General features: G+C 39.4%; 1 protein-coding gene across 1 annotated transcript in view; it reads left to right on the top strand.

Moving 5' to 3' along the window:
- The window catches only part of VWF (von Willebrand factor), a 143,112-nt gene that overhangs the window by 77,969 nt on the left and 53,063 nt on the right, over positions 1–12,080 (top strand). The window contains exons 30-32 of the mRNA XM_080391421.1: positions 20–163; positions 9,236–9,379; positions 10,334–10,498. Coding sequence (XP_080247547.1) covers positions 20–163; positions 9,236–9,379; positions 10,334–10,498 — 453 coding nt within the window. The remainder of the gene's footprint in view (positions 1–19; positions 164–9,235; positions 9,380–10,333; positions 10,499–12,080) is intronic.

Below are 12,080 nucleotides of genomic sequence, written 5' to 3'. Positions count from 1 at the left end.
TTTCTGCTTTCTGCTTCAGGCAATACTTCAATTCATGTCTCAGTCCTCCAGTATGCCAGGGAAAATAATCTAGAAATTTCATGGAGCATGCCTCAAGAGACCGAAAAGCTTGTAGAGATGGTGCACTCAATTCAACAAAGGGAGCAAGGTCCTACCAGACTAGGTGAGTGATTATGTGGATATTGATGTTTAAACAAGAGGAGGGGGAAAAAAAAAAAGCAGAAATGCTAAATATAGCCTGGTCCCAGTTACCAATTTAAGCCAGTGCTGTTGTGGTAGTGTTCTGCAGCAGGACTCTCAGGCTTTTTAGTTTACTTATGTCTTTACTATACATACATTTTTTGGTAAAGGTTCAATGTTCTCTATTAAATTGTATTCATAGGTTAGTTGAATTAGGGTGTATCTTAAGGTGTTTTGGAAAGAAGAAGACTTTTTTTTTTAACCTTGAAGTAGTTCTCAGGATTTGCATTCATTATCTTTCTAGCAAGCAAAACATAACTAAGACTTTGATCATCAACCTTTCAGCATAGATTAGTTGATTAGACGTTTAGCAGTAGAACTGCTTATGCTGACTTCAATAGCTGCCTTTGCCAGATGTTTGTTACTCTGTGCTGAGCCAGTGTAACTGATCTGCTTGAAAAATAACGTCACAAAACAGTAGTTATATTCTGGGTGTTTCAGTTCCCTCATTCATGTTGCTGTGCTGATCCCACAAGGACTCGGATTGGCACAAGGCTGGGGATGGTGCCAGGGAGCAAGGATGGCCTAAGGCAGCACCTTAGCTAAAGGGTTACTTACGAAATATCTTCTGTTCCAGACGACCGCATCCTGAAAAACACGTCCACTTCATTTTCACGTGCTAAAATATAACACAGATTTCCCGCTGGGTCTGTGGAAATTCAGTACACACACATGTATCAGTTGTAGGGTTCAGCAAAAAATGATTCTCCTACAGCATATCTGATCTTTCACCAGATATCCTGAGAATTTTGTTCTTCTGGACTGGAACCACATTTGCTCTGGCAGCCGCCTAGCATTAGGGTCCTATAAGAGTTGAGGGAGTACACAGATTTTTGGGGTCTTTGGCCTACTTCAGACTGTAAAGAGTTATTGGTACAGAAAAGTGAGAAATAAAACCTGACTTCCATAGTTCGCAGGAGGATTAGCCATGATTGCTTTCTCAGCCTGGAGAAATAAAAATACCAGATGGCTGATGAGACTTCTATAGGCTCGTTGTGGGATAAATTGTTACGTACAAATAGATAAGTTTCATGAAGCCTTCCATGTAATGTGTATAGTAAGCCACACTGAACTACAGGATAAACAGAGAAAACACGGCCTTTGGGAAATGAAATGGGAGAGGCAGCCACATGACATACTCGTTAGTGATTTGTTTATGTCTCATTGGAAAATGCTCAGAGACCATGATGAGGGATGTGGTATAATGAACCAAAATGGAATAGAGTAGAAGTAGTTCCTCCCAAATGAAGTAATGAAAATAAGTCACTGTGGTCCTGTTCTGCACCTTGTAATGTGTGTGAATTGGGCTGACTGTGTAGGGGAGTCAGCATCCATGGGAAACGCACGGTCATTCATGGCTTTCTGTCTGTGCTCGGGCCTCTGGAAATGCAGAGGCTGCTTAAAAAAAGTGTAGATGGATGAGTCTGGATGTTGCAGTTCCCTAGGTAGCTTTGGGAATCTTTTCTATCATATGGAAGGCTTGATCAGGATTTGCCTATCAAAAATATCGTTACTATCAGGCCAGCACTGTTTCTTCTTATTTGTGCTGGCTTCCCTATGGTAGAAACACAATCCTGTGTAGTAATCCTTATTCAGTCTTAGCTGATCCAAATCATCCTGTTTCAGTCAAAAAGCTGTATGTGTAGAGAGCAACTGTGGGATCTGTTGCCATCAATGCAGAAGTCTTGCTGCAGAAAGCGTTCTCCTTTCTGTTTCATTTAACCATGAGGAAACTGCAGGAGAGAGATACATTTTATTGGTAAGGAATAATGAAAAACTACAGAGTATTTGAGTGCATAGGCAGAAAAAAGAAGGAAAAAAAAGAGCAGCCTGTACCACAAAGCTTTCCCATGTTTCTTCAATAAGATAACATCAGGCAAATTTTGCCTTAAGTTACCTATTGAGAAGAAGCTCTGGGGAATATTCAGACATCATGAAATTGTGTACGACTTCACGTAAGAAATAACTGGGGGAAATAAAAAAGAAAACTAACTGCAAGCAAGAGCTGACTATATAAGCCTTCATTCAGCTAAAAGAGCAATCTATGCAAGAGAACTGAGAATCACATAAACATGCCTCTGTTCAGCATTCATGGGTATTTAGGAGAGTCATAGGGAGCACATTGAGCAATCCCTGCAGTAAATACTGCTTAACACTTTATAAAAACATGATTTTGCTTGCTTATACCTTTACTAAAAGTAGCTCATTTAGGCTGATGTTTTCCATGCCCACTGCCTGCGTCAGACTCAAAATTTGGAGGAAGTATGATTTATGTGCCTCAACTGCATTAAAAGTATTGTTAGGGAAAGAAATGTGTGTTCTTCTCCCCTCCCCTGCTCCCCCCCCACCCAAGAAAAAAAATCTTAAGTATTTTGACTGAAACTTTCTATAGATACTAAAATATTTGAATAGCAGCATTGAGCTTTACCTGTCATGATTAAGAAAGTATAAATGTTTCCTTTCTAAACCCTCACTGTGGTATAGGAAGCAAAGGTCCACCGCAGAACTTTTCTTTATTCAGGTATCTGCCCTGAGTGATGTGGTCTATGCAGAATTTTCAAAATCTTGCCCCTCATCACCCACCCAAGACTGTGGTTTTGCCAGCAGCTGCCCTGATCCCACCTGCTGAAAAGCAGAGGTCTTCCTCACTTGCTCCCCCAGTACTGTTTCTGAATTGGCGGTGTGGTGTCAGCTCCTTTCTGAAGCCAGCTTTGGGTGCCTGTCTCTTCCCTGAACTCTTTTAATTCACAGTCCTGGCAGGTTTTTTTTGTTTGCTTGCTTGTTCTTTTTAGTTCCTTTCTTAGAAGGTTTGTCCCTTGAATGTAATCCTGGTGGAACCCAGGATCATCAGAACCCCTTGGTGGTAAGAGAAATGCAGGATTTGTGATCTGCAGAGCCAGGAAAGCAGAGGAGAGGGTCTGGGGCCTCGTAGCCTGCTGCTTTCAGTGGTGGTGGGCTGTTGGACTGCCAGAACCGTGCTGTTCATGAAGAGTTCAGCCGTTCTGTTAATTGGCACATGTTAATGCCAGAATATCAATGTGCTAAGAATTGACCCTTTAAAGAAGCAATCTGTGGGATCAGTTTGCAATAGCTAATTTGTTTGAAAATTAAAATAATCTGCTATTTTCAGTTTAAAAAGGCCAATTCAGTATCGAGACCCTAAACTAACATACAAAGACCAGCTTCAGGGTTATTGTCATGGGGGGTTGTTTCTGATTAGACAAGTCCTTGGTTAAATAGATGCAATCTGGGCTATCTACAGTCCAGATAGCCTTGGCTTTTTCTGTACCTCTTCAAGTGTTGAGGAACCATTTCTTTTTCACTTCTTTCTCAGGCAGCTTTCAGTACTTGTGGGTGATTAAGACCTCTTGTAGTACTTTTTCTTATTTGGTTGAGATGTTGCAGAAGTGTTAGCAAAACCACTGAGGCCACTTAAGGCGCTGATTCAAAAGTTCCCGGCAGGAACCTCCATCTACTGGAATCCCCTGTCTGTCACAACTGTACGGACCCTCATGGGGGCTTTATGTTTTATTCCTCATTTCAGACAAAATTAAAGAAAATAATTGCAAAAGTTGCTTTTAGGAAGTTTCTGCTTTCCCTGAGGCAACCACCAAACCATTAAATGTCTGTGCATTGCTTTATTTTCCTCCAGATTGGCTTATTCTGGGATGAATCTTGTTTTTTATTTCTTGGATGCATTTCAAATGTGTCTAGGGCACCTTGTGCTCTTTCAGTTCATTCTGTGACGTTCATAATTGCTCCCAATCTAATATCTGTGATTCAGATTAGCATGCCTTTCTACACACTTTTCATCCTTTATCCAAATCATTAATGAAATTATTCAATAAGGCAGAATCTTAGTGTAATTCCCTGTAGGCTCTCAGTAAACACCTCCGACCCTACTCAACAGATTGTCTTTTGTCCTTAAAGCTTGTTTATGTCAATTTAATCAGCTTTCAGTCTTTTCAGGAACCTCTGCACAAACCATTCTGAATTATTACTTCAGAATATGACTCTGGCTTGAATATGCATCAGACAATTAAAAAAAATAATATTCAACTAATTAGACCTTATTGAGTAGTCTTGTTCAAGGCAACCAGAAAAAAGTTCTTATGAAGCCTATTCTGACTGTCAAAAGTTCATCATCAAATATTCATAGTCTTAGCTGAGAGGAGAAGACTGCATTGATGCCATCCCTTCTCCATTTCCCCCCTGTCTTTGTAGGGTATCTTCTATTTTGTTCTAATGGTTATTCCAAACATGATTTTTTCTTTATACTCTGTGGTGTAGTTAGGAGTGTATCAGCACTGAAGGATGGGGAGAAAGTGCTGTGCTGTGGTGGCAACCTTTGGAATGACTGACCCACCCATTGTAAAGTAGCCCATATAGATCATTTTTTTTTGTTCTTTTTTCTTTTTATTTATTTGTATTTTTCGCCTGGACATGCCCAGTAACTAACAATCATGCTCTACTGACTGAGCTGAAAGGCTGCTGGGGGCTCAGTGTTCTGTCAAAGTTGGCCTTTTTGTTTGGTTAGACAGATAAATATTTAGATGTTCAAATTTGGGAAGGTAGTGTGTTTGCATGTGTGAAATTAATTGTGGCCATTATGTGTCAGGACCAGCATAAGTGTAACTTGTTAGAAGGCACTAGGAGAAGAAGGGGCAGGAGGTCAGGGGCACACACACGTTCCCCGTCACATCCACTGCCTTTTGGATCAGATTTTTTGTACTGTGTGTCCTGCTGCTCTCAGCTCTGTTGTTCTCCTGTATGCAATGAAGGCTCTTGGCTTTGAGACTTCCATCTTGGTTTCTTATGCGTTGTGTATCTAATACTTAAAATACATGTGAGTATACAAATTATTCTGCTTCCAAAGCCCATCGTTGCCTTTTTTTTTTGTTTGTTTGTTTGGGGTTTTTTGATAGCACATTGTATATGTGAGAAACAGAAACTGTAACAATAACACGAGACTAACATAATTTACTCCTACGTTCAGTATGTGGGAACATATTGACTGCTAGTCTGGGCGTAGGGTCATTTGCACGCACAGAGAAAATCCTTAAAAATGTATAACTTACAGTCCATAGCAAACCTCCCATTCACTTCACTGGGGCTTATATGATACCCCTTATCAATGCTAGCAAATGATATTTTGGGCATTGTCAGATTTTCTTTAAAGACAAAAAAAAAGTTTTGTTGTTCTATGGAGCAGGATTTAGGGTATTTTCTATTAGTGTTTTGACTTTCGCTAGGGTCCATCACTGAAATAAATAGCTGATGGTGTGTTCTCATTCAGCTAAACAGATTTAAGAGCCAGCTACTGCAGAAGAGCTTGGTCCCAGCCACCTGACACCTCAGTGCTGCACACTTGCGCTGCCTTCCTTCTGTGGGATGTGCACTGGGCCTTCAGCGAGCTGAAGGAAGGGCCAAAATGACTGAAACCAACGCACTTTTTTAGAAGGGTTGTGTTTCAGTCGTGGTGAGTTGCCCGAGGCAGCTGGCTGCCTGACCAGGTGGGCAGCAGTGCTGACTGTGGGGGACTGGGAGGGCATGCCCAGCTGGTGCACCTGGAGGAGTGGACCCTTCCTTCTGCCAGCAGCTTGCTACGGCACTAACGCAGCCCGAGATGCATTTGCAATGCGTGTAAATATGTCAGAGCAAGCTGGAGCAGAGCCAGCAGCAGCAGTGGCCCAGATGTCAGCTGCTGAAGAGGTGTACAAGACACAAGGTGGTCTCATAAACGCTGAAGCCTGTGTAGCTTGGACCTAGTCATTTTAAAGTTAGTTAGTTATGTCCAAGATGCTGTGCATGCTCTTTCCAGTCTTAATATAGCTTTGTGCTTGGTTATATTCATTTCATTGCAAACATTTTAAAATTTCCTTTATTGGTACGAAAATGGCAGATTGCTGTTATGTTGCAATCTAGTAGTAAGATGTTCAAGTTGGTTGGTTTATTACCCATCTTTTTTATTATGGCCTCTGAGGAGTTTGGTATTTCCCTCCCTGGTGAGATGTAGAGACAAACAGCTGAGAATTAACAGCTTCCAGCTTGGGATGGTGGCTTTCTGAATCCCTCTAGCAGGGCAAAAGTGTTCATTTGATCATGTCTTCAGACACCTGGCTCTTTTCTCTAGAGCTGGCTTCAAAATAAAGGGAGAAATCCAGATTTTTTAGTAGACTAAAACAAACTTTCCATGCTTCGATTGAGTAATTGTTTTTTGGGGACTTTGAAACAGTCCCTGGTTCTGTTACAATTGATTTCTTTATTAGAAATTATAAAAATAATGGATTTTCCAGTTTACAGATATGTATGGAAGTTTCTGAAAATTTTTAGAATAAATGGGAGGAAGAAAAATGCATCTGGAGCAGCTGGTGACCAGGCAAACCACACAAAAGTCAGTGTCATTAAAAGAAAGACCAACACTCCAAAGAAAGACAACATTCCAAATATTTTTCACAAATGAATGAAAAATTATCTTACTGTGCAAAAGTTTAACCTAAAATATTTGAAAGTTAAAACTTGAAATACTTTTTTAGTAATTATTTATAGAACAAAAGGGAAACGGTCAATTTGCTGGCACAGTGACCATCCTGAAAAAATCTTAAGGATTGGAATATAGTCATCTTAATATTCTGTATTTTGTTTTATCCCTTAGTTATATATAGTTAACATGCCTTTCTGCATCTAACATCTACCTCTACAGACATATGGAGGTAGATGCTGACATCTATATAGAGTAACTGCTGGACAACAAAACCATTTGTAGCAATGATTGTGAGACAGCTGTATAGGAGTCAATACCTGGGGTTAGTTAATTTTTCTGGTCAGGAATAGTAGCTTGGGAAATGGAATTGCCATCAACCAACTAATAATGATGTTTTAAAATGTGTTTTGTTGCAAGTAGAAAAACATCCAAAATTTTGAGGATTTCACTGAACAGAAACTCTAAAGTGTTTCATTTCATATGTAAAATATAATTCAGAATTATAGCAAGCATGAAAACCAGATTGTATCTATAAAATTAATCTACACAGTTGGAAAAACGAAACAGAAGATAATCATTGCATAGCAAGAAACAGCAAAGAAACATCCCATTTTGTTCTTAAGTACTGTTGAAAGCTTTCTGTTGGTTTTTCTCTCTCTCTTTTTTTTTTTTTTTTTTTCCCTTCTAATCGTAATCGACGTTTCCAAAAAGTATATTGATTTAAACAAACATACATCTTTATATTTGCAAATTAATGCTTGGGGAAATGTGGCCCTCTCTAGACAGAGATTTCTAGTGGAGGTAACGGCGCATGATAGGTAGAAATTTATAGGAGGAGAAACTGATCTGGATCCTATTCCTGCAGTAGATCCGACAGAGCCTGGCAGCAGTTCCTGATGGGTCCCAGCTCTCCTCTTTAGTTGTGGGCATCTGTGTAGAGAGATGACACATGGAGATGAGGCTACGGCTCTGGGGAGGAAATAGTGACAATGGGCCAACGGGAAGAAGAGGTGGCTGGTTAAGGTGGGAAGGGGATATGTGGCTGTCAATCAGGGACTGTAAGGTGCATGAGACAGCAGGAAAGGATGGGGAAAGCAACAGTATTTGGGAAGGGAATGTCACCTCTAAACTAGTCCTGTGCCAAAGGAGAACTCTGGGCTTTTTCCAGATACTTGTTCTAGGCTAGATTCTTCCGAGGGGTAAATTCTTCCTGCAACCCTGATTAAAGCCTTGTAGAATATCCAGTTGCTGTTGCCACTTTATGAACAGTCAGTGTGCTGGGTGACCTTTCTAGAGGCTGGCTGTGCTTGCAGCAGCTTGGGAAAAGGGTCTTTGCTTCTACCAGTGAAAAAGGGTGGGTGACATGATGAGCGAAGTCATGAAGTGCAAAGTGTTCAGGTGTGCTAAGGTATTCTGGGGTGTGCTGGTGAATTATCTGTGATCTGACTTCCAGTGTTTTACAAATGTGTGAATTGTTTAAAATTTTTCAGTGAATTCCACTGGCAAACATATCTCTGCTCCACGGCTATTGCAGATTACTCAGAGAAACTAGTCTTTCAAGTATTTATTATTTGCCCTGATTGTCACATCAGTCGCCATGGTATCATTTCTACTTCCTAACCTGATAACTTCCAAGCCCAAATGAGCTTTTAAGAAAGCTGCATACCGTGATTCCCAGTATAAATATTTGTGCAAATACATCTAAATCCAAGCACTAGCGAAGTGCTCTCTTGCTGAGGTCATGCTTTTGAACAAAAATTTGTCTGAGTGTTCACAGATGTTAAATGCAAGAGCAACAGCTACCCATTTAAGCCAGTTTGTGATTTGGTAGCTAAGGTAGAATTTCTTCATGTGTCGTGTGGGATTTGATGGGGTTTGGTTTGTCGTTTCATTTTTTTGTTTGGTTTGGTTTTTAATATGGGTTGCCCAGTTATTCTGGGTTACTCTGCACCTAGATTTCAGAGAAGTTGCTGGTAGTAGGGAGGCAAGATACGCATTTCACACCTGTAGAAAAAGTTGACCAAATTAGGGAAGGACTAAATTTCGTCTGGAAGCTGAGAAACTTGCGTGTACAGGGCGGGATTCTGTGAGGTTGTAGATCAGATAGCCACTGGATGTCACTGTTGTTCTGCAATTGGGGAAATAAGTACCTATTCTACAATATCTTCTTTCCTTTTGTGCGAGGCAACGGTAATGCTTCCAGAAAAGGTAACTACTAAAGTGAGGAGCACAAGTTTATCCTTGTGGTTAAGGAAAGATAGTAAAATTCCCATTACTTCAGAGACTGGGGAGCTAAGGATGGTCCTGCTCGGTGGGATGTATTAATGGTACTGGTAGGTTCTTAATAGCTGAGATCTTGCATGTAGCAGCATGAAAGCCAACATTAAAAGTCCTTTAAGAATAAGTATTTTCCAGTACTGTATAACCTACTAATACAAAGTAAGATTTAGTTTTATAGCCTCCTATGAGTTGTCTATCATATCTCTCATTTATCTCTTAATTTCTTCTTAGGAAAGGCCATTGATTTTGTAGTTCAGAATGCAATGTCGGAATCACACGGAGGGAGACCCAGCGCATCAAAGGTCGCAGTAGTCATTGTGTCGGGGAGATCAGAAGACACTGTGGAACCTGCTGCACTTTCTGCAAGAATGAACAGTAAATCACACTTTACTGTCACTATTCTAAAGCAGAGTCGTTGCTTTTAAAGTAGTGCACTAGAACAAAGGGTGGAAAATTAAGGCACTGGTAAGCCATACAGGACTTACTGTGCCATGTTCTGGTAAGAAAAAGGCCTGAACAAAACGTGCCTGATGAGGATGGCGTTGAATTACTGGTAAATTCAGGCCCAGTCTGTAATTTAAACCAAACAGCTTCCATAGGCTTCACAAATTAGTGGCATTTAATTTTCTGAGGTCCTGTGGATAGACAGGGATGACAGAAGTGTGATTTATTTTATAAACTCAATACTTTTCTAGTATGGTGACTCTTGAATGGGTCACTGTAATAATAATAAATAGAGAGAGTGTTTGATCAGATTCTGACTGACCTATACAGGAATACGCTTTTGCTATCAATGTATGCTGCGTTGCGTTTTTTCAAGTTTTCTGGCTATAGTCTCTGTACCTCAGCTTCTCAGGTGTTCAGCTGGGGAACATTGACTTCCTTTGTAGGTTGCTTTAGGAGTTATTGAATAAGTCATGGACTAAATAACAACTACCAACCATTATTTTTTAATCAAATGGTTTGCAAATAACGCCATTGCCATGTAACCGAAGAAAGAAAAAAAACCATAATGAATTTTTTTTACATTTGGAAAAAAAAGCGAAGATGATGTCATTAAGTCTGCAGCTGCATTTTGTTGACTATACATGATCTTATTATGCTTGGGACTAATAGAGAGCTCACCTTAGCTAACACTGTGATTAGAGCATCACAGTTTGTGCCATTAACTGCCTTTAGCTGATGTGGAAGGAGTCATGCAAGTAATACCTGAAAATTAACTGTTGAGAAAAACCTGGTTTTTTAAGAAACAAATGAAAAAAGTACAACAGCAAAGACTTCCTTCTGCTGTGTGTTGCCCATTTAAAACCTTTTATTCTCTTTTCCTAGGAGTATCCTTGTTTCCAGTTGGAGTTGGGAACAGCTATGATGAAGAGCAACTAAGGACCCTGGCTGGGCCATCAGCTACTAACAGAATTATGAAGCTTCAGAATTTTGAAGACTTATCCACTATGATCACACTGAATAGTGAATTTATCAAGAAAGTGTGCATGGGTAAGTCCAATATAGTTGTAGCTTCATAGCTGGGGCAAAACCCCAGAACTGAAATGCCAAAACCAGAATGATTTTTCTTGATTTGAGGTCAGTCCAATGCTCCTTTGTTAGTGCTTAACTGACAATCATCACAAATGCTAACCTAGACCACCACCATAACTTAGGTGTAGAACAAAATCAGCTCTTTCAGTGTGTAGCCAACTGCTACATTAGAAAATCAACCGACTTTCAGCAAGATTTTAAAAGCTGCTTAGGCCTGAACTTTCCAGCTATCATCATCTTAATAATCATGGCTGGTCATTAACTGAAGGACAACAGGAAAGCTGAAGCTATCATGAATAAATGGGGGCATGTCGTGAGTAAAGATTTCAAATTACATGTTTTTCTGCACAGACCTAAGCATTGTTATGTGTGTGTCTGTAAATAATTGAGTCAAATTGTAAAAAAAAATAATAATAGAAACATTTTAAAACAGTAACTATTCCAGGAAAACAAATACTGGAAAAAAAGTGTAAAACATTTTAAAGAAACATTCATTATTTGTAGATAGCAATGCCCCCCCATCTCAGAAAACTTGCTTCGGTTCTGGCCAGTTTTTTACTTCTTTTGCCTCCTTGGTCTGTGTGTATATAGATATTTGTTACTCATATTGCCGTCATTTCTATTGTAATATCATCTACATGTCCTGTCTGCAAACCGGTGTCTCATTGTGTTAGTCATTGCACAGGTTTTTACCAGCATTAATAGGACTTACTTATGTCTCCATTAAAGTAAGTGGACTTTTTTTGTGGAGCCAAGTACCACTAAGAATGAGGAAGTTGCAGAGTGTGCACAGTCCAGCTTAGAGATATCCGATCAGTCTCCACTGGGATCACTTCTGGCATTTTAAAGTCTCTCCAGAGCATCAAACAGCTGCCATTTTCTAGATTTAAACAGCTGCCATTTTCTTTCTTTTCTTTTAAAATAAGCTTTTAAAGATGCGTTTCCTCTCCTTACATTGTAAAATATGTAATTTTCTTGCCGTAAATTACATTGATCCAAAATATAGAATGGGGAGCAAGAATTTGAAACCACCAACTATTTTCTTATTGCAGTCTGTGCTATAACTTATTGGCACTAGAAGTGAAAGCTTTGTATTTTTATGAAAGCTTTTCCAACAGCACAAAGCATATACTTAAAAACTTGAATGATAGATATCTTATATTAGACACCTAAATCTGAAAAATCTAGCTCTCCCTTTTGCTGATGGTAAAGCCTTTGCTATGGGGTGGGAAATGATCTTCTTTTGTTTTCTTTTGTTTTGTTTTATTTAAGTTTCTTACAATCTGTAAAGTATTATTTTCCCCTCCAGACTCATACAGTTGGATTTCTTGTACGGAGGGAGTCTTACTTTATGTATGGAAGTGTACCAAAAATAATACTATTAAAAAGGTTTAAAAGATTTCCTAAATGCTTTCAAAATACATTACTTGTCATGGAAAAGACAGAGCATATAGCATATATATGCTAGCATAATATATTATTATACAAAGAGTTTGCTAGTCAGTATTTTAATTTGCTAGACACGTGCTTATCACATTGT

The sequence above is a fragment of the Falco punctatus genome, assembly GCF_963210335.1.
Source record: "Falco punctatus genome assembly, chromosome: 6".
NCBI lineage: Eukaryota > Metazoa > Chordata > Aves > Falconiformes > Falconidae > Falco > Falco punctatus.
The sequence above is the reverse complement of the archived record's forward strand: the minus strand, read 5'-3'. Positions and strand labels throughout refer to the sequence as shown.